General features: G+C 47.6%; 1 protein-coding gene across 4 annotated transcripts in view; it reads left to right on the top strand.

Annotated features, from left to right (window-relative positions):
• Sh3pxd2b (SH3 and PX domains 2B) overlaps positions 1-22483 on the top strand; it is a 107168-nt gene that overhangs the window by 41692 nt on the left and 42993 nt on the right. For all 4 annotated transcript variants that reach the window (XM_045151544.1, XM_045151542.1, XM_045151545.1 and 1 more), the window contains exons 3-5: positions 5397-5472; positions 10672-10748; positions 21948-22039. In XM_045151544.1, coding sequence (XP_045007479.1) covers positions 5397-5472; positions 10672-10748; positions 21948-22039 — 245 coding nt within the window. The remainder of the gene's footprint in view (positions 1-5396; positions 5473-10671; positions 10749-21947; positions 22040-22483) is intronic.

Here is a 22483-nt window from a genome sequence, read left to right as displayed (position 1 = left end):
AAAGCTTCAGGACTTCACCCGAGCTGTCTGGTCTCAGGGGTCATCACTACACTCAGACCACAGCACAGAAGCCAGCTCTGCCGACTCCCATGTGGGACAACACTGAGGAAGACACTTAGCTGCTGGGCCATCCTTACCTGGGCAAAACAAGTCAGAGCAAAGGCTGGGAGGACAGCTTCCTGCCACCAAGCAGTGAGGACCAAGTGGAGTGCTGAAAATACAGGGCTGGGTGTGGACTCATTAGCCAATGCGGACATCAGACAGGGACTCGAAGAAAACTCAGAGAATAGGAGAGCTTGTGAGTGTACACGTGGGTTACGGGGGCACTCTTTAAAGAATGCTTCCCTTGCTGGGCATGGTGGTGCACGCCTTTAATCCCAGCACTAGGGAGGCAGAGGTAGAAGGATCTTTGAGAGTTTGAGGCCACCCTGAGACTACATAATGGGTTTCAGGTCAGCCTGGAGTGAGACCCTACTTCAAAAAAGAAAAAAAGGCCTGGTGGGGTGGCACACACCTTTAATTGAAGCACTTGGGACGCAGAGGTAGGAGGATTGCCATGAGTTCAAGGTCACCCTGAGAATCTGTAGTGAATTCCAGGTCATCCTGGGCTAGAATGAGACCCTACCTCAAAAAAAAAAAAAAAAGAAGGGAGGGAGGGAGGGAAGAAGGATGGATGGACAGCAGACAGGCAAACTTCCCTTGGGCTGGAGAAATGGCTCAGCGGTTAAGGCACTTGCCTGCAAAGTCTAAGGACTCATGTTTGACTCTTCAGATCCCACGTAAGCCAGATGCACAAAGCGATGCAAGCACACAAGGTCACACATGCACACAAGGTCACACATGCACACAAGGTCACACATGCACACAAGATGGCGCCCATGTCTGAAGTTCAATTTCAGGGGCTGGAGGCCCTGGTGCACCATTTCTCTCCCTCTCCCCCTCTCTCTCTATAATAAAAAAATACAAGACAAAAAATGCTTTGTTTGGGCTGGAGAGATGGCTTAGCGGTTAAGCGCTTGCCTGTGAAGCCTAAGGACCCCGGTTCGAGGCTCGGTTCCCCAGGTCCCACGTTAGCCAGATGCACAAGGGGGCGCACGCGTCTGGAGTTCGTTTGCAGAGGCTGGAAGCCCTGGCGCGCCCATTCTTTCTCTTTCCCTCTATGTGTCTTTCTCTCTGTGTCTGTCGCTCTCAAATAAATAAATAAAAAATGAACCAAAAAACTTTAAAAAAAAAAAAAAAAGACCCTACCTCGAAACACCAAAAAAAAAAAAAAAAAAAAAAGCTTTGTTTGCCGGGCATGGTTGTGCACGCCTTTAATCCCAGCACTCAGGAAGCAGAGGTAGGAGGATTGCAGTGACTTCAAGGCCACCCTGAGACTACATAGTGAATTCCAGGTCAGCCTGAGCTAGAGTGAGACCTTACCTCGAAAAACAAAACAAAACAAAAAACATGCTTTCTTTTGATGGCCTTTCAGCATTGTCTTAAATTTGAGGAAGAAGCCAGGCATGGTGGCACACGCCTTGAATCTTAGTACTAGGGAGGCTGAGATGGGAGGATTGCTGTGACTTTGAGGCCAGCCTGGGCTACAGAATGAGTTCCAGGTCAGCTTGGGCTACAGTGAGACCCTTCCTCAAAAAAATTGAGGAGCTGGAGAGATAGCTCAGCAGTTAAGGCACTTGCCTGCAAAGCCTAATGACCTGGGGCCGATTCCCTAGTACCCACATAAAGCCAGATGCACAAAGTGGCACATGCATCTGGAGTTCCTTTGAATCAGCACGAGGCCCTGGCACCACATCCATTCATTCTCACTCTCTCTCTCTGTCCTTCTCTTCATTACAAATAAATAATTCTGTTTAAAAATTGAGAAGGATGGGCCTGGAGAGATGGCTTATCAGTTAAGGCGTCTGCCTGCAAAGCCAAAGGATCCCGGTTCAAATCTCTAGGACCCACGTAAGCCAGCCAGATGCACAAAGGGAAGCGTGCTTCTGGAGTTCGTGTGTAGTGGCTGGAGGCATCTCTCTGCCTCTTTCTCTCTCTCAAATAAATAAATAAAATGTATTTTTAAAAAAAAAATTGAGAAGGAAAAAGGAGATAGTGTCAGGCAAACCTCTAAATCTCTGAAATACTCTACCACTTAGGCTGATTGCCTTTTTTTTTTTTTTATTCATTAGTTCTGCCACTTCCATCAATAGACTATTTATTTATTTATTTGAGAGAGAGAGAGAGAGAATGGGTGTGCCAGGGCCTCCAGTCACTGAAAACAAACTCCAGGTGCATGTGCCACCCTGCATATCTGGCCTACGTGGGTACTGGAGAATCGAACCTGGTTCCATAGTCTTCACAGGTAAGCACATTAACCACTAAGCCATCTAGACATTTGTTTTTGAGAATGGTTTTATATTCATTCTCACATGCCCTTGCTCCAAGTTCTGCCAGGTTTGATTAAGTACCTATTATGGGCTGATGATTTACTCAAGCACACAGCTTTAATTCCAGCACTCAGGAGGCTGAGGAAGGGGATGGCTGTGAGTTCGATGCCAGCCTAAGACTACATAGTGAATTCCAGGTCAGCCTTGGCTAGAGCGAGACTCTACCTCAAAGGAAAAAAAAACAAAAAAGAAGGGCTGGAGAGATGGCTTAGCGGTTAAGCACTTGCCTGTGAAGCCTAAGGACCCCGGTTCGAGGCTCGGTTCCCCAGGTCCCACGTTAGCCAGATGCACAAGGGGGCGCACGCGTCTGGAGTTCGTTTGCAGTGGCTGAAGGCCCTGGCGCGCCCATTCTCTCTCTCTCTCTCTCTCTCTCTCTCTCTCTCTCTCTCTCTCTCTCTCTCTGCCTCTTTCTCTCTCTGTCACTCTCAAATAAATAAACAAAAATGAACAAAAAAAATTTAAAAAAAAGGAAACCCACTGTGGTGCTCCGGGTGTGAAGTGTCTCCCATGGCCTCCTGTGTTTGTGGTTAAGCCTCTTCATACTCAGTCCCCAATGGGTAGCAGCTTGGAAGGCGGAGCCTTGCTGGGGGAGGTATGTAGCTTGAGGCTGGCTTTGGGGTGCTATAGCCTAAACCCTTTGCCAGAGCTCAGCTCACTGTGTCTGCTACCTCCCAGCTGCTGTACAAGACGTGATGCCTGCGTCTGCTCTGCCGTACCATGGTGAACCTTTCCCCTCAAGACCATAAATAAGCTCAAATAAACCCTTTCCTCCCATCCATGCTTTCGATCAGGTGTTTTGTCCCAACAATGAGAAAACAACTGCTGTGCCCACTGTTTTCAGAAACGCCGCCCCCAGTAGCTTCACCGGTATCCAAAGGACAGTGAACCTGTTCTATCCTACCACCATGCAGGGCAGACGGGACCAGTGATCAACAACTACAAACAAAGCCATGAGGAGTGAAGCTGAGGGCGTGCCTTTGTGGTCCAGTGCTTAGCTTTACTCCATGCTGATAAATGCTAACAAAACAGTAATGGTGAATAAGTCTTGACCCCAGGCTTCTGAGAAGCCCACACTGCAGCTCCCCTGCCAGCCTGGCCACAGAGACTGGTTCACCTCTCCAGGGCATTGTTTATGATAGCACAGAAGAAGCCGGGCGTGGTGGCGCACACTTTAATCCCAGCACTCAGGAGACAGAGGTAGGAGGATCACTATGAGTTCAAAGCCACCCTGAGACTACATGGTGAGTTCCAAGTCAGCCTGGGCTAGAGTGAAACCCTACCTTAAAAAAATAAATTAAAAAAAAAAGAAGAAGAAGAAGAAAAAGAAAAAAGACAACCTGGTATGGTGGTGCATGCCTTTAATCCCAGCACTTGGGAGGCAAAAGTAAGAGGATCACTGTGAGTTCAAGGCCACCCTGAGACTACAGAGTGAATTCCAAATCAGCCTGGGCTAGAGTGAGACCTTACCTCAGAAAAAAAAAAAAAAAAACAACCAAAGAAAACGGGGTGGGGTGGTGGACTGGAGAAATTAACTGGATGGAGTGGTTAAGACGTTTGCCTGCAAAGCCAAAGGATCCCAATTCAATTCTCCAGGATCCATGTAAACCAGATGTACAAGGAGACGCATGCATCTGGAGTTTGTTTGCAGTAGCTGGTGGCCCTGGCACGCCCATTCTCTCCCTCTCTCTTTGCCTCTCTCTGCCTCTTTCTCTCTCTCAAATAAATAAATAAAATATATTTTTTTATAAAATGACAAAAGAAATAGCACAGAAGAGGTCCAAAGTGCCAGCCTGACACACATGCCCTCTCCCTGTCATTATTCATAGCAGAACAGAGATGGAGTCCTGTGATGGCCAAGTGGCCCCAGAGCTGTAGGCTCAGGGTTGTTACTATACTGGGCAGATTTCTTGACCCGCTCCAGGGTCTCTCTGGACTTGAACTTGCTGATCCCTCTGCTTTGGCCTCCTGAGAAGCCGGGACTATAGGCCTGTACCACCAGGTTGATTTAGAATTAGACTGTGCCGTGAATGCTGTGAGTTCAAAGCTAGCCTAGGCTACAGAATGAATTCCAGGCCAGCCTGGACTAGAATGAGACAGACATTGCCTTAACTCCGCCCCCCCCCCCCACACACACACACAAAGAATAGGTAAATAAATGAAGAACTAGATGCAAAAGAAGGGGCTATTTGGGCTGGAGAGATGGCTTAGCGGTTAAGCGCTTACCTGTGAAGCCTAAGGACCCCGGTTCGAGGCTCGGTTCCCCAGGTCCCACGTTAGCCAGATGCACAAGGGGGCGCACGCGTCTGGAGTTCGTTTGCAGTGGCTGGAGGCCCTGGTGCACCCCTTCTCTCTGTGTCTCTCTGCCTCTTTCTCCCTCTGTCTGTCACTCTCAAATAAATAAATAAAAATAAACAAAATGTAAGAAAGGGCTATGTGGAAGGGAAATGGGGAAAAAGGGATAAAACACAAGAAAATAATAGGAGGAGATTATGATTTTAAAAATGCTTTTGTGCTGGAGAGATGGCTTAGTGGTTAAGGTGCATGCCTGAGAAGACCAAAGGACCCAGGTCCGATTCTCCAGGTCTCACATAATCCAGATGCACATGGTGCTGCATATACTTGGAGTTCATTTGCCATGACTAGAGGCCCTGGCGCACCCATTCTCACTTTCTCTCTGTCTCTTTCTCCCTCTCTATCTCTAATAAATAAAAGAAAATAAATCCTTTAAATAAAATAAAAGTAAAGGTGTCTCTCTTGAGTTGCCCACATCCATATAAAAAATAAAATGCTTTCACGGAAGCTGTAGATCCCACTGAAATTATCTTTCCCACTTCCTCAGTTTTTGAAAGCTAGACAAAGTGAACTTTTGTATTGCAAATTACGTTTGACACAGTTCTTTCAGATATCAGAGATGTGTATTTTATATTATGACCGGGTTTTTGCTTTTGGTATTTTCTTCCTATTTAGATGCAGATGTTGGACAAATTTCCCATGGAAGGAGGACAGAAGGATCCCAAACAGCGGATCATTCCATTTCTGCCAGGTAGGTGAGACGCACCCTCTGAGACAGGGCCACTGGGCACCACAGAACAGCCTCAGAATGCCACACGAGCTCATTCCCCTTCCTCAGGGGACATTGTCCCACTGACCAGAATCTCAGTCATGGGCAGTATGAATGGCTAAGAACATGGGCATTAGAGGTCGTGGACAGGACCCATTCAGTCTAGGATGCTCGGCTTCTCCCAGCTTTATAAAAATGGGAGCCATTAGAAGTTTTTATAGGGAGCAACTTCTGTTATTACAGCCAGTGTGTTTGCTTTCTATTCCTGCATCACAAGTTATCAACAATTTAACAGCTTAAAAGCAGCACAAAGGTCTGTCAAGGTTCTATGGTCCAGACAGGCTGTTAACTTCCCTGTTCAGAGTCTCCGAAGGCCAAAGTCAAGGTGTTGGCTGGGCTGAGCTCCTTCCAAGAGGTTCCAGAGAAGACTCCACATCCAGCCTCACACTGCGGCAGAATTCAGTTCCCTGTTGCTCTAAGAACAAGATACCTGTTTCCTTGCTGGCTGTCAGCCTGGGCTATTCTCAGTGTCTGCCTGAACCCTGGGGGAGGGGAGGTCTTTGAATCAGTAGTGAGGCCTGGGGACATGCTTCAGATCCCTAACTTCCGCATTGAAGAAAGCTGTCTGTTTAGAAGAGTTCCTGCAATTACCACAACAATGCAGGGTAAGGTACTTCTCTTAAGCAATCTGTAAGGCATATAATATCATAGCCACAGGCTCTGGGGATTAGGGTGGAGCATGCTGGGGGTCATGATACAAAGTCTACCAAGCACTTTGAGTGCCAGATGTTACACCAGCTGCTGCAGAGTCTGTAATGCTATCTTAACTAGTCCCTATTCTCAAAGTATTCAGTGTCTTGGTGACACAGGTGTGCACACACACACACACACACACACACATACATACATACACAGTTCCATACCAAAGCATTGTGCCAAGGCTTGAGGTGAAGAAAAATGGGGATTACCCAGACCAGAACCCGCTTCAAGTTCTAACAGCTCCATCTTCCACGGGCCCAGCGCTAATACTTAGACAAACAAACCAGAGGAGAAACTCAGGCTCAGAGAAAGCTGAACCCGGGAACAGGTGTGGCTCACTCCAAACTTCATGCTGCAGTCCCAGTTGTGGGACCACGGGCATCTCCATGGATGTCACTGCCATCTGGCCCATTGCTTAAGTGTGTGAGCTTTATATCATCCCTTGCAGTGTGGAGATAATAATGGTACTTAAATGATAGGGGTTTGTGAGGATTATGTAAATGCCTGGCAGCTAGCCAAGGCCACCTCGCTATTGTTGTTGTTATAAACAGATCATCAACACACTGACAGTCATCCAGGCCACAGATATTTATAGCAGAGAGCCCTTGATCTTTTTCCTTTCTCATGACGAGGCTAGTGCCCATTCTCCTGTTTTGCAGTCACATCACATCCCCCTTCCCCTGGGAGAACTCTGCCTTAAAAAGCTAACATTGGGGGCTGGAGAGATGGCTTAGTGGTTAAGCGCTTGCCTGTGAAGCCTAAGGACCCCGGTTCGAGGCTCGGTTCCCCAGGTCCCACGTTAGCCAGATGCACAAGGGGGCGCACGCGTCTGGAGTTCGTTTGCAGAGGCTGGAAGCCCTGGCGTGCCCATCCTCTCTCTCTCCCTCTATCTGTCTTTCTCTCTGTGTCTGTCACTCTCAAATAAATAAAAAATGAACAAAAAATATTAAAGGAAAAAAAAAAGCTAACATTGGGAAGGGGCTGGAGAGATGACTTAGTGGTTAAAGTGCTTGTCTGCAAAGCCTAATGACCCAGTTTAATTCCCCAGTACCCATGTAAAGCCAGATGCATGTGGGGCATGTGTCTCGAGTTAGTTTGCAGCAGCAAGAGGCCCTGTTATGCCCATTCTCTCTCTCGCTCCCTCTCGCTCTCACTCTCGCTCTCACTCTTGCGCTCTTTCTCCCCTTGCAAATAAAGAAAATATTTTTTTAAAAAGCTAACATTTTAGAACCAGGTATGGTGGCGCACACCTTTAATCCCAGCACTTGGGAGGCAGAGGTAGGAGGATCGCCATGAGTTCAAGGCCACCCGGAGACTACATAGTAAGTTCCAGGTCAGCCTGGGCTAGAGTGAGACCCTACCTTAAGAAAGAAAGAGAGAAAGAAACATTTTGGAATGGAGAGCTAGCTCAGCAATTAAGGGTGCTCGCTTACACAAAGCCTGACAGCCAGAGCTCAATTCCCCAGTACCCATGTAAAGCCAGATGCACAAAGTGGCACATGCACCTGGAGTTTGTTTGCAGTGGCAAGAAGCCCTGGCGTGCCCGTTCCCTCCCTCTCTCCCTCTCATTCTCATTCTCTCTCACACTCTCCCCACCCCTCTCTCTGCTTGCAAATAAATAAACTATTTTTTTAAGCTACCATTTTCAGTCCCTGTGCTGAGAAAGCATCAGCCACAATGAATTTTTCCCCCCAGTGGAGAAAGCCCTGTGTGCCAACTGCAGTAGCCAAAAGTCAGGGCTGCACACATGTGCTTTGGAGGCAAACATATCCAGCCCTGGGATTTTAATCAACCCCCGCCCCCCACAGTAGCGCCTCAATGTCCATATCTGTAAAGTAGTAGGGCATGACGCTGCATCACAGTTACACATAGTGGGCTCTCAGGAAAGACAGAAACGGTCCCAGGGCGTTCCTTTGGGGTGTTTTGGTTTCATATGTCGGAGTCATCATTGAGTGACCAAGAGTGTCAATGATATTAAAGTTCAACCAGGCTCTAAATGTCAGGGTTTCTTCAAGGAAGAAAGGAATAGTGGTAAATTGAGCTTTCTTCTGGATGAGAAGCAAAGTGAGCTCTGGAAAAACTTCCCAAGGCAGAGAGCTTATGCCCGACCCTCTCCCAAGTTCTTAAAAGCCTTTGTGGTTACGTAATCCTTTTCCACCCAAGAATTAATGAAACTGCTGTGCTCTGGGATTTAGCCCCTTTGTCCTCCTCCGGGTTCCCACTTGTAGCTTGCAGAAGTCCTCTGAGGCCCCAGGAGCCTTGGCCCAGCCCTCTGAGCCCACCAGCTCTCCCCCCAAGCCAAGGCCAAGAGTAGAGAGCAGATCCCCTCTTGTGGGGTCATTTCTGTGCCCGGACTGCCATGTCAGCAGGAGAGAGGCGAGTCTAATGTTAGCACAGAGGCAGGGGGAGGGGACCAGCCTGGGCGCTTTTCATCCGAGCAGGAGCTGGGGAGGCCAACTTGGCAGAGGATGCGGCTTGAAAACTAAGAATTACAGTTTGGCCTTCCTCCACTGTGGCAAACAAAGGCTGCCGGTTCCCACCGAAGCCCTGAGTCCTCTCCACACCCTTGCCATGCCAGAATGGAGGCCACCTCACCCTCCTTCCTGAGAGGGCCACTAGGCCCAGACCTGGGCCCACTGTCCCCGCTTCCTTCCTGCCCCTTGCCCTTCCCCAGGGAGGCATCGCCTCGCTGTTCTGGCCTCCTCCCGACCCATGGGCAGCTCCAGCTCTGGTGCAGGCTCATCTCGAGCACGCTTTTAATAACAGCACTCGGGAGGCTGAGGTAGGAGCATTACCATGAGTTCAAAGCCAGCCTGGAACTCCAGAATCAGTTCAGATCAGCTTGCGCTAGAATGAGACTCTATCTTGGAAAAAAAAAAAAAATGGGCTGGAGAGATGGCTTAGCAGTTAAGGCACTTGCCTACAAAGCCAAAGGACCTTGGTTCAATTCCCCAGGACCCACGTAAGCCAGATGCACAAGGTGGCACATGCGTCAGCAATTCGTTTGCAATGGCTGGAAGCCCTGATGCACCAATATTCTCTCTTCTCTCTTCTGTCTTCTCTCTCTCTCTCTCTCCACCCCCCTTTCCTGCTCTCAAATAAATAAAAATAGCCAGTTGTGGTGGCACACAACTTAAATCCCAGCACTCAGAAGGCAGAGGTGGGAGGCTACCCTGAGACTACATAGTGAATTGAATGCCAGGTTATCCTGGGCTAGAAAAAGAGCCTACCAAGAAAGACCAAAAATAAAAAAAGAACAAGAACGATAAATATTTGTGGTAGAAACTTGATGAAAGTATAGAGAAGAAAACCAAAGTTCTGTCTCGTGGCCCTTACAAGACAAGCACTTCCAACACTTTGGTGCATTTTACTCCACATTTCTTTTTTTCTAGCAAGCATGAGTATATCAGAAAGGCCCAGAATCATGGAATCGTAGAGAAGTTTAGGGGACTCTGAGACAGAAGCAGAGGCAGATGAGGAGACCAAGGCAGAGAGACTGACCCGGGAGGTTAGGGCCGACCAGTGGTGCGCCCTGCCGTCCCCCGACTCATTCCGAGGGTGCTGGGATGGCCGGGCTCAGCCCCGCCTCTAAGTAACTCTCATACAGAGCCCGGCCTGCCCGGACCGCTGCCAGCCTCCCGTCCCTCGGTCACAGACAGACAAATACTCCATGCTTGCACCCGGATGAAGAAACCAAAATTGCATCTCATCAAAGTAGAAGGGCGCTTCCCAGAACCCAGGAAGGGAGAAGGGAGGCTTGGGGGCGGAGAGGAGGACCAACTGCTAACATTTTGCAGCAGTGCAGGAGGGAACTGTGGTCGGTAAGAACTTGCTGGACGTTTCAGTAGTGGAGAAGACTTTGAACATTCCCAGCGCAAACGATGAATGTTGGAGGGGAGATATTGACAGTAGATACGTGCATCAGAAGGTCACAGCGTATCCCGTAATATTTGTTCAACTTCCCCCCTGGGTGGAGCATGTGCTTAGCCTGAGCAAGGCTCTGAGTTCAATCCCTAACACTATTATTATTTTTGTTTGTTTTGTTGAGGTAGGGTCTTGCTCTAGCCCAGGCTGACCTGGAATTCACTCTGTAGTCTCAGGATGGCCTCGAACTCATGGATCCTCCTACCTCTGCCACCCTAGTGCTGGGAGTAAAGGTGTGCGCCACTGCACCTGCACTTTGGTTTTTTTGTTTTGATGTACTCATTGTAAGCATTCTGCTAAACTGTTACACAAGCAGAGCTTTGGGGAACCAGCCATGGGACTATACCCAATCTGTGCCAGTCCCTCAGCGGGGTACTAAGGGCTGCCAGGAGTTTGGCATTACTCAGCTCTACCCCAAGGCAGCCCCGTGCACCCTTCCCCAGTGGCTGAGAAAGTCACTCCTCCCTCCGGTGCTTGATGGGTTCTTGTCTCCCACAGGCAAAATCCTCTTTCGACGCAGCCATATCCGCGACGTGGCCGTCAAACGCCTGGTCCCAATCGATGAGTACTGTAAGGTAAGGCTGAGAGATACCCAGACATGGCCTTTCCTGTGCATGTTCTGTTTTGTTTTGCAGAGCCAGGAGAATCCCAGAGCTTACAGGCTAGCCAGCCTGGCCTTCTCGGTGACAAAAACAAGACATAGCCTGTCTCAAAGGTGGAAAAGTGAAGACCGGCACACGCCAAAGTCGTCCTCTGAACTCCACACCACACCAAGGCACGCATGTGCCATACACATATACTTATACACACACATTTACAAAGAAATCTGGGGCTGGAGAGATGGCTTAGTGGTTAAGGCGCTTGCCTGCAAAACCAAAGGGCCTTAGTTCAATTCCCCAGGCCCCACGTTAAGCCAGATGCACAAGGTGGCACAAGCATCTGGCGTTCATTTGCAGTGGCTAGAGGCCCTGACATGCCCATTCTCTTTCTCTCTCTGCTTCTTTCTCTCTCTCTCTCTCTCTCTCTCTCTCAAATAAATAAATAAAATATTTAAAGTTCCCCTTTAAAAAAAGAAAGAAAGAAATCATTCCTGAGCCGGGCATGGTGGTGCACACCTTTAATCCCAGCACTCAGGAGGCAGAGGTAGGAGGATTGCCATGAGTTCGAGGCCACCCTGAGACTCCGTAGTGAATTCCAGGTCAGCCTGGACCAGAGTGAGACCCTACCTCGAAAAACCAAAAGAAAGAAAGAAAGAGGGAGGGAGGAAGGGAAGGAAGAAAGAAAGAAAGAAAGAAAGAAAGAAAGAAAGAAAGAAAGAAAGAAAGAAAGAAAGAAAGAGAGAAAGAAAGAAAGGTCCATTCCCACTGACAGAAGCTTCAAAAAGAGTAAAATACATAGAAATGGCCAGGCATGGCGGCACACACCTTTAATCTCAGAACTCGGGAGACAGGTAGGAGGATGGCCAAGAGTTCAAGGCCACCCTGAGACTACATAGTGAATTCCTGGTCAGCCTGGGCTAGAGTGAGACCCTACCTTGAAAAAAATTAATTAATTAATATTAATAGAATACATAGAAATGAACTTAACAAAAAGTGCAGGATTTGAACACTCAAGCCACAAGGCATTACCAGGAGCAGTCAGAGGTCTCCCTTACTGGCGGGGCGTTCCGCATTTGCGGATGGGAAGACTTGGCATCGTCACTGGGACAGCTCTCCCGAAATTGGCCTCAGTGTCCTCTGCAACCCCTGTTGGAATCCAGTAGGTTTCCTTGTGGAATTCACAAGCTAATCCTAAAGTGTGTAGTGACTATAATGAAATCATGAAAGTGCTTTCATAAAGAACAAAGTTGTGGTTCATGAGATGGATCGGTGGTCAAAGGTGCTTGCTTGCAAAGCCGGTCTGCCCAGGTCCAATACTCCAGTACCTACATAAAGCCCGAGGCACAGAGTGGCATAGGAATCTGGAGTTTGTTTGCAGTGGCAGGAGGCCCTGGCACACCCATACTCACTCTTTCAGAGCTCTCTGTCTCTCTAATCAATAAATATATTTTTGAAAAAGAGCAAAGTTAGAGGAGTCATACTTGCCATTTCCAAAACTTCCTACAAAACTGCAGTAATCCAGTCAATATGGTTCCATCATAGGAGACACGCATCCATCCATGCAACAGCACGAAGACACCAGAAATAAACTGTCCCTGCCACGTAAGGTTGATTGATATTCAATAAAGGTGCCAATGCAGCTCAACGGAGAAAGGGTAGTCATACACACACACACACACACACACACACACACACACACACACAGGACAGTCACCTTGTCACATTGTTAGGGATGCATAATGACCATCCCAGACTGGGTAACAGAAATCACAGGTATATTGCCGGGCATGGTGGCACACGCCTTTAATCTCAGCACTCGGGAGGCAGAGGTAGGAGGATCACCATGAGTTCGAGGCCACCCTGAGAATACAGAGTGAATTCCAGGTCAGCCTGAGCTAGAGTAAAACCCTACCTCAAAAAAAAAAAAAAAAGAGAGAGAGAGAAAGAAAGAAACCACAGGTATGGAGTTTCTTGTGCTGCCGGAAACTAGAAGTCCAAGCACCAAGGCTTTCTCTGGCCTTGTTTGCTCTGGCTAATTGTCTTCTCCCAGTGACTGTATACAGGATCTTTTCTGTGGGTATGTCCCTGCTCTAATCTCTTGATCCAATGACATCATTTATATTGAGTTAAGGCCCACTCCCAGTGATTTTGCTTAAGCTAAAATTACCTCTTTAAAAGACCCTGTCTCTAAAGATAGAGGACCCAGGGGTTAAAGAACATGGTTCTGTCCCATTAGCTATCCCCAAGCTAGAACACAATGACCTTATCACACTAGGTGTAAAAGTCAGCTCCAAATATATCACAGTCTAAACAGAAGCACCAAAACTATAGCACTCACAGAAGAAAGAATGACCTTGAGTTAAGCAAAGAGGTTTTTTTTTTTAATATGACACCAAAAAGATGATCCCTAAAATAAAAATTGGTAAAATTGTACTTCATTATGTCTACTTACCAATTTCTCAACTTCAAGTAATACCATTAGGTCCAGGCATGGTGGTGCACGCCTTTAATCCCAGCACTCGGAAGGCAGAGGTAGGAGGATCGCCATGAGTTTGAGGCCACCCTGAGACTACATAGTGAATTTCAGGTCAGCCTGGAAATGAAAAGTTACACATATTGGGTGAAAATATTTGTAAATTATGTATCTAAAAAGGGACTTACATTGAAATTACACAAAGAACTCTTAATAGATAGATACAAAGAACTCCGTATAAACATCCCAATTTTAAGACAAGGAAAGAATTCAGTAGTAATCTCACCCAAGAGGATGAAGAATTGTGAACAGGGCTGGAGAGATGGCTTAGCAGTTTAGGTGTTTGCCTGCAGAGCCAAAGGACCCTGGTTCAATTCCCCAGGATCCACATAAGCCAGATGCACAGGGGCATATGCATCTGGAGTTCATTTACAGTAGCTAGAGGCCCTGGCATGCCCATCCTCTCTCTGTCTCTCTTTTATCTCTATCTCTCTCTGCTTGGGAAAAAAAAAATGTGAGCAAACCCATGAAATGATGTCTAACCTCAGTAGTCCTGAGGGTCAAGCACACTGAAACCACAGTGAGATAGCTGTACAGACAGACAGACAGTACAGTGACTGAATCAACTGGACAGTCATGCCAAGGGCTGGTGAGGATATGGGGAAACTGGAGACTTCATTGTGGTAGGACGTATGATTAGAACCCACTTTGGGAAGTAGACCAGTTTCTTGGGAGGCTGAGGCAGGAGGGTCACAAGCTCCAGGCCAGCCCTAGACTGCATAGCAAGACTCTATCACAAACCTCCCCCCACAAAAAAAGTTAAATTATTACATGACTACTCAGATATATACATAGGAGCATTACGAATTTATATCCATACAAGGTCTTGGATGTAAACATTCATAGCAGCCATTAAGTCAAAATAGGCAAATATAAGGAGTAGTTAGTTGGGCAAAGCAAGCAGCTGAATACTGATAAATCATACAACCTAGGTGAATCACAAAGCCGCGGTGCTGAGAAGCCAGATTCAAAAGCTTTTGTACTGTATGATTCCACTTACATGAAATGTGCCGAGGAAGCAAGTTTCCGGGCACAGAAAGCAGATTCGTGGTTTCCCAGGCCGTGGGGCAGTGGAAAGGAAAATGGACTGCAAATTCTGTTGCTGGAACTTTTTTTTTTTTTTTAAGAAATGGAAAAGTTCTAAGACTGAATTGTGGCAATCACTGCATAATGCTATAATTTATAAAATACTGAATTGGGTGCTTAAACGTGAATAGATGTTATAGTATGTAAATTATAGTATAATAAATTTGTAAAGATTTTTATACAAAAGGGAGCAGTGTGGGGACCGATGACCCCTCTCTTGGCAGGAGACATCAAGGAAGGGCAGAAAACCACTCCCAGTGAGTGTCTGCTCTTTGCCAGACATGACCTCATTTCATCCCTTAATAACTTTGGGAAGTGGAGTTCCTTCTTCCCATTGTATAGATGAGGAAATGGAGGCCTGCAAAATGACTTACAAGGACAGCATTGGAGAGCTTGAGAGCTGAACCCAGACTTTTTACACTTCATTGATCGTCTGCCACTTACGCCCTCTCTTAGAAAGCAAAAATGCAAGAGGTTGAACTAGTTAAGCGTGTATTTCATTTGAAGCAGTGCCATTGTCTGAATGTGGCTTGAGTGTGTCACGCCCCCCCTCAAAGGTTCATAACGGTAAAAAGTGGATCCCTAGTATGGCCATGTTAAAGTGGCAGAGCCTTTGAGAGCTGGGCATGAAGGTGGAAAGTAATTACGTCCTTGAGCATCACCCTTGGAAGGGGTTAATGTTGGTTGCAGTCACCTTCAACAAGTCACCTTGTTGCAACAACAAGACACCCAGCCAGAAGCAGCTGATGGGAGGAAAGGGTTTATTTTGGTTTGCGGTCTCAAGGGGAAGTTTCATCACGGCAGGGAAAGTATGACAGAGCAGAGGCTGGGCGTCACATCTTGTCACAGCAGCTGGGAGAGCTGGGCTATAACACCCCAAAGCCCACCCCCAGCAACACACCTCCTCCAGCAAGGCCCCAACCTCCCAAACTGCCACCAGCCGAGGAATAAGTATTCAAAACACATGAGGCTGTGGAAGACAATGCCCACTCAAACCACCACAGTGCTGATCTGAAGGGAGTTATTTCTCTCAGGCATGTCACTAGACATCAGGGTCATCCAGTGCTCTTGTTCCCTCCTGCATTTTCCATCATATTGTAACAAAGCCAGCGGTCTTTTGCCAGGATGACAGCAACTGGTGTTTGTAACCTCCAGCCACCAGAATTGGGAACCAAATAAGCCTCTCCATCTTGTAAAAGACCCAGCCTCGAATAGTTTGTTATAGCAACAGAAAACAGACTAACAAAGGCAGATAGACTCCTCTCGCCTAAGTATAATCTTTCAAAGGAGGCAACAGGGTGAAGGGCAGAGACACAAGGGCATTACTACCACCTTCTAACTCTCAGAGGAAAGCCCATGTCCTTCCTGTGCCCAGGCCCTCCTGGCAAGAACTCTGAGCCCCTAGGGTCACCTTACCTGGCTGGAAAGGTCCTGCCAGTACATTTTCTCAGCCCAAAGTGTCTTATCTTTGTTCTTCAACCCACCAGAGTCAGACTGCACTCGGACCCATGCTCAGGGCTTTCCCAACCTCTGGACTCTTGATTTTAAAAGGAAGATGTTAAATTGTGAAGCACTAAAGGACAGCAGCTGTCTGCATCTGCACGTTGGGAGGCTGCATCTGGATTAGCCACAGGAAAGAAACTGCTTATATTTTATGAGCCACGTGGAAGTCACCACTCCCTGCTGTTAATGAATCACAAGGAACAAGGCCAATATTTGGGGATTTTGATTGGCAGGGTTCCATGAGCCAGCTTCAGGGAAATTGCTCTCCTTGGTAGCGGTGACACTGTCCCTTTTGTCTCAAGATTTGTAGTTTTACAGACTACTGAAGCTGTTCTGTCACACTCAGACATCTATCATTGACACTGTGAATTGACAAGCCAGTTTGACCTATCACAGGTAGCTGTAATTTAATAGAAAATGATAATCTCTAACAGATAAACATCAGCAAGGACTGTCACTATCCCAAACCTAGCTGCCAGGTGTATATAATAACGGGAGAAACCCTGCTCTACAAGACCTATCATAAAGTCACAGTAATTAGCAAGTTGGCACACAACAGAAAAGACATTGGAACAAAATTGCCTGCAAAGCCTAAGAATACAGGTTCAGTTCCCCAGGCCCCATGAAAGTCAGGTGCACACGGTGGTGCATGCCAGTGGTGCATGTGTCTGGAGTTTGTTTGCAGTGGCTGGAGGCCCTAGTGCACCCATTTCTCTTACCTGCCTCCTCCTCCTCTCTTTCTCTCTCTCTCCCTCCCTCTCTTTTTTTTTTTTTTTTTTTTTTTGTTTTTTGTTTTTCACGGTAGGGTCTCACTCTAACTCAGGCTGACCTGGAATTCACTATGTAGTCTCAGGGTGGCCTCGAACACACAACAGCCCTCCTACCTTTGCCTCCCGAGTGCTGGGATTAAAGGCTTACACCACCACGCCCAGCTTCCTCTCCCTTTCCCCAATAAATAAATTTTTTTTTTTTAATTTTTCAAGGTAGGGTCTCACTCTAGCCCACGCTGACCTGGAATTCACTATAGAGTCTCAGGGTGGCCTTGAACTCATGGCAATCCTCCTACCTCTGCCTCCCGAGTGCTGGGATTAAAGGCGTGCGCCACCACGCCCAGCAAAAATATTTTTTAAAACTCATAAGAAACAGTGCTATAAAACATTTTAGAAAACAAAATATCTTCATAATCTTTGCTCATAGAGGCAATGTTTTGGCATGTGTGTGTGTGTGTGGTGAGCTGTGTGTGTAGTGTATGCACAAGTGTGTATAGGCACACGTGCCTTTTGTTCACACATGTGGAAATCATAGGAGAGATTTACGTTTCCTCTTTTCATGGAGATGGAGTCTCTCACTCAACCCAAAGCTGTCATAAGCTCTGCATGTAGCATTTTTCAGTCAGCTAGCCCTGGTGATCCTCTGGTCTGCACCCCCACAGGACTGGGGTCACAGACGTGTGTGGCCATGTGGGTGCTGGGGAATGGGGCTCATTCTTGTGCAGTAAGTACTCTTAGCTGCTGAGCCATCTCCCCAGCACTATGGAGGGATTTTTTTAAATATTTTATTTATCTATGTATCTATTTGTTTGTTGAGAGAAAGAAAGAGGCACATAGACAGTGGGCCTCTAGCCACTGCAAACAAACACTAGACACGTGCGCCGCCTTGTGCATCTGGCTTACGTGTGTACTTGGGAATCAAACCTGGGTCCTCGGGCTTCATTGGTAAGCACCTTAACCGCTAAGCCATCTCTCCAGCCCCATGGAGGGATTTATTTTTTTTTTGAAGATTCACGAGGTATTAATCACAAAAAGATTTATTTATTTGACTACAATACATTTAAGAACGTCTGCTCATCAAAACCCATAATGAAAACGTAACTCCACAGAACCTGCCACAGAGAAAAGCGCTGATCATCACACAGCCTCACGAACAGCTGCTCGGCTTGCTCCGGAAACTCACCCGCATGCCAGCTGTCTCTCTGAACACTGCTGGGCCTGGCAGATGCAGGGGACGGGATCATCTAATGCCACCCGTAGTCTAACTGGAAAATTCCCCAGAAGAGGCTGAACACAGGACTGGTTAAGAATCTTGGCGTCACGGGCCTGGACAGGTCACTTGCCGCTCAAATCCAAGGGCTTGAGTTTGGTTTCCCCGGACCCCTGGGAAACACCAGAAGCTGCGCCGGACCAAAGGGCTTGGTCATGTAGCTGATCTATAATGGAAACCTTACAGCCACGTCCTCACTTAGGCTGCAGCCCAGCCCTCACAAGTGAGCAGACTGAGGTTCAGAGAAGTCACAGAACTTGGCTAGAATATATGGCAAGGATGGCGCAAAGCCAGAATCAGAAGCGGTTCTGTTTGAACTTTCATCATTTCCTTGGGCCAGCAGGCCTCACTGTCTGTTCTCTCTCGTCCCCACATGGACCTGTCACATCTGCGTCAGGGGCCAGACCCTTCCGGGATAGAACTGAACTTCACTGGAACTGTGGTGCTGTGTCATGAGACACCAAACTCAAGTCATTCCTGGAACATTCCATATGTAGAATGCTTCCTCCGCCTCGGGTCTTTATCGGCCTATCAAGATGAAAGGGCAGGGCTGGGGAGATGGGTCAGTGGTCTAAAAGTACTTGCCTGCAAGCTAGGCATGGTAGTTCATGCCTTTAATTCCAGCACTCAGGAGGCAGACGTAGGAGGGCCACTGTGAGTTTGAAGCCACCCTGATATTACATAGTGAATTCCAGGTCAGCCTGGGCTAGAAGATCCTGCCTTGAAAAAAAAAAAAAAAGCTACTTGCTTGCAAAGCCCAGGGGCCTGAGATCAATTCCCTAGTACCAACTTAAAGCCAGATTCACAAAGTAGTACATGCATCTGGAGTTCATTTGCAATGGCAGGAGGATCTGGCATGCCCTCTTTTTTCTGTTTGGTTGGTTGGTTGTTTTGTTTTTCGAGGGTCTCACTCAAGCCCAGGCTGACCTGGAATTCACTATGTAGTCTCATGCTGGCCTCAAACCCACTGTGATCCTCCTACCTCCCTACCTCGGCCGGCCTCCCAAGTGCTGGGATCAAAGCCATGCACCACACCCAGCCTGTTGGATGGGTTTTTACTACCTAGGAATAGCTCAAAAGCCCCAAGAGAACTTGCATTGTTAGAGGTTTCCATGGGCTTCACTGAACATCCCTCACTAGTACACCAGAAGCCTCTGCTCTTTTCAGCAAGGAATCTCCCAGGAAGAGGACTACTTGGGGGGCTTAAGCCCCATTCCCACTTTGCTCTGCCAGGGCCACATGACCAGGGCTTGGTCAGTCTCTCTCTCTCTCTTGCTGTTTATCCAGCCAATATCTTACCAGTATTATTACCAGCCAGTCTTCAATTTGATGTCCCAGGACTACCCAGTTTCTGTCCAGAGGTATGGGGAAGGTGCCATCCCCTGCCCTCTATGGATTTGGGATAGAGGATTGCTTTTAGTTTTTCAAGGTAGGGTCTCACTCTTGCCCAGACTGACCTGGAGTTCACTATGTAGACTCAGGGTGGCCTCAAACTCATAGTTCAATCCTCTTACCTCTGCCTCCTGATTACTGGGATTAAATGCATGTGCCACCAAGCCCAGCTTGGTGTAGAGGATTGGAATTGGTCCATCTTTGGCCCTCAAATCTATGTCCCCTCATCAGAGGCTATATTTCCTCATCTCTAAATAGACTAGCCCTTCCCCAAAATGCATAAAAAAGACACAGGCATGTGTTATAAGGGCTATGGAATGCCCAGCCAACTTCAAGGAATGTCACTACCACAAACAGGAAAGTCGCACGTATTTGCAAACCATGCCGCCAGGGTCCGCCATGTCTAGCATCCAGTCAGCAATTTGCTAGATAGGTCCAGCTGTGGGAGCTGCAGGATTCAGGGGAATGACCCATGAAGGGGCGTCCAAAAGGGGAGGCGGAGAAGGAGAGAGCCCCTTCCCCCTATAGGACTCTGCCTCGGTCCTGGTAACGGACCAGCTGCAGAGTAGAAGCTTAATTGCATAATTGAAAACATCAGCCAGGCGCGGTGGCACACGCCTTTAATCCCATCACTCAAGAGGCAGAGGAGGATCGCCGTGAGTTCAAGGCCACCCTGAGACAACATAGTGAATGCCAGGTCAGCCTGGACTAGAACGAAACTCTCCCTCGATAAACAACAACAACAAAAAAAAAAAAAAATCAAAGAGGGCTAGAGCAATGTCTCTCTTGCAAAGGCTAATGGCCTAGATTCAGCTCCCTAGTACCTACTTAAAGCCAGATGCACAAGTGGCACATGTGTCTGGATTTCCTTTGCAAAATTTTAAAAAAAATAAATAAAAACCAGAAACGCGGGCTTAGAAGGTGGTTCAGTGGTTAGAGGCTCTTGCCTTCAAAGCCCTCCAGCCTAAGTTCACTTGCCAAGCTACCAACCACATAAGCTGGACATAAAAAAGAGGCACAAGGGCTGGAAAGATGGCTCAGTGGTTAAATCACTTGCCTGCAAACCCTCAGTCCCGGACCTGAGCCAGAGGCTTAAGTAAATATTTGTTGAAACTGCAAAGACTGCTCAGGATGGAATCGCCTCTTAGTTTCCAGCCCTGTCATGAGTAAGATGTGCCCTATACTTCTGCATATTTGGGACAGAAACTTGTGAAGGGCTGACAAAGGATCCTTGAGTGAATGAATACCTGCTGGTAGGCTAATGATCAGGATGGCCACCCACGCCCCCTTTAGCCTGCCGCCCATCCTCACGTAGCTGAGGGTGCTTCGGGGCCAGATTAGCATGGACTGTGGCCCGTGGGAGGGCAGCATGCTAACCCCCATTACCCTGTAGACTTCTATCCAGTCTTTTCCAAGTCATAGAGCCATTTCTTCACCTCACAGCTCCAGCTGAGGGCATCAGATGAACCTGATGTTGGAAACAATCCAAATATTCATCAGCAGTGAGATGAGAAAGAGACCGGACACTCTGGTGTCCAGCAGCAATGCTCCAGAAAACAATCAAAAGCTTCTGGGCTAGAGAGATGGCTCCGTGGTTAAAGCACTTGCTCGCAAAGCCTGGCAGCCCAGGTTCATTTTCCCAGTACCCATGTAAAAGCCAGATGCACAAAGTGTCACATGCATCTGGAGTTCATTTGCAGCGGTGAGAGGCCCTGATGTGCCCATGATCTCCCATTCTCTTCTCTGTCTCTCTCTCCTTGCATATAAATGAAAATTAAAAAAAAAAAAAAAAAAAAAAAAAAGCTTCAACTTGGGCTGGAGAGATGGCTTAGCAGTTAAGCGCTTGCCCGTGAAGCCTAAGAACCCCGGTTTGAGGCTCCATTCCCCAGAACCTACGTTAGCCAGATGCACAAGGGGACGCCCGCGTCTGGAGTTCGTTTGCAGTGGCTGGAGGCCCTGGCACACCCATTCTCTCCCTCTCCCTCTCCCTCTCTCTCTCTCCCTCCCTCTCTCTCTCTCTCTCTCTCTCTCTCTCTCTCTCTCTCTCTCTCTCTCAAATAAATAAACAAAATAAACAACAACAAAAAAAAAGCTTCAACTTGCCAGGCAAGGTGGCACACACCTTTTAATCCCAGCACTTGGGAGGCAGAGATAGAAGGATCACTGTGAGTTCAAGGCCACCCTGAGACTATAATGAATTCCAGGTCAGCCTGGGCTAGAGTGAAACCCTACCTTGAAAACAAAAAAAAAAAAATCTTCAACTTTACAATTTGTTAGTGAAAGCATCACTTTCCAAAATAGCATGTACAGTATGGTCTGATTTGTGTAAATACGTATAATTTTTACAAATATTCCTGCAGTACATATGTAAATGTTTATTCATCCTTACATCGTGTGTGTGTGTGTGTGTGTGTGTGTGTGTGTGTGTGTGTGCCCAAACCAAAATCGTCAGCATTTCTAGGAACTTTGCTAAATCCACAAGTCTGAGGTAGAACCCTTCTATGCATTTAGAAACTGTCTGTGTGATCCTGATGCCTACCTAGGTTTGGGGACCACAGGTGACCGCTCTTTTGACATCCTTTTCTTCCCGGGGCACACACCTGTGTCTCTGTCTTCTCCAGGCCCTGATCCAGCTGCCCCCCTATATCTCTCAGTGTGATGAAGTGTTGCAGTTCTTTGAGACGAGACCAGAAGACCTGAATCCCCCCAAAGAGTAAGTTGGTCTGTGGGTTTCCCTTGATGATACTCTCGCCCCTCTCTCTCTCTCTCTCTCTCTCTCTCTCTCTCTCTCTCTCTCTCTCTCTACCTCCTGCCAGTCCTTCTGGACCCACAGAGAACTGGAGTTAAGCAAAGTGCAAATCAAGCCAGATTTGATTGCTTTGGCCCCATCAAGCCTCACTGCCTGTGGCCTTCAGTGTAAGGCTTGTCGCATTTGACAAGTGAAGGAACCTGGCAGAGTGTCCCTTTCCCCACAACGTCCTGTACTGCTCACCACATTTACGAAAATGAAGCCTGGGTAGGCTGAGCCCGTGTGAAGCCGACTTGCCTCTCAGGTCCTCATCCATAGAGCCCGGGCACCACAGGCTGCGTGTTCTTTGTCCAAAACACTTGAAACGCCAACTGTCTCGGTTTCACACTTGTTCAGATTTTGGACGGG

This window comes from Jaculus jaculus, chromosome 6 (assembly GCF_020740685.1).
Source record: "Jaculus jaculus isolate mJacJac1 chromosome 6, mJacJac1.mat.Y.cur, whole genome shotgun sequence".
Lineage (NCBI taxonomy): Eukaryota > Metazoa > Chordata > Mammalia > Rodentia > Dipodidae > Jaculus > Jaculus jaculus.
This window is presented reverse-complemented; position numbering and strand designations above follow the sequence as displayed.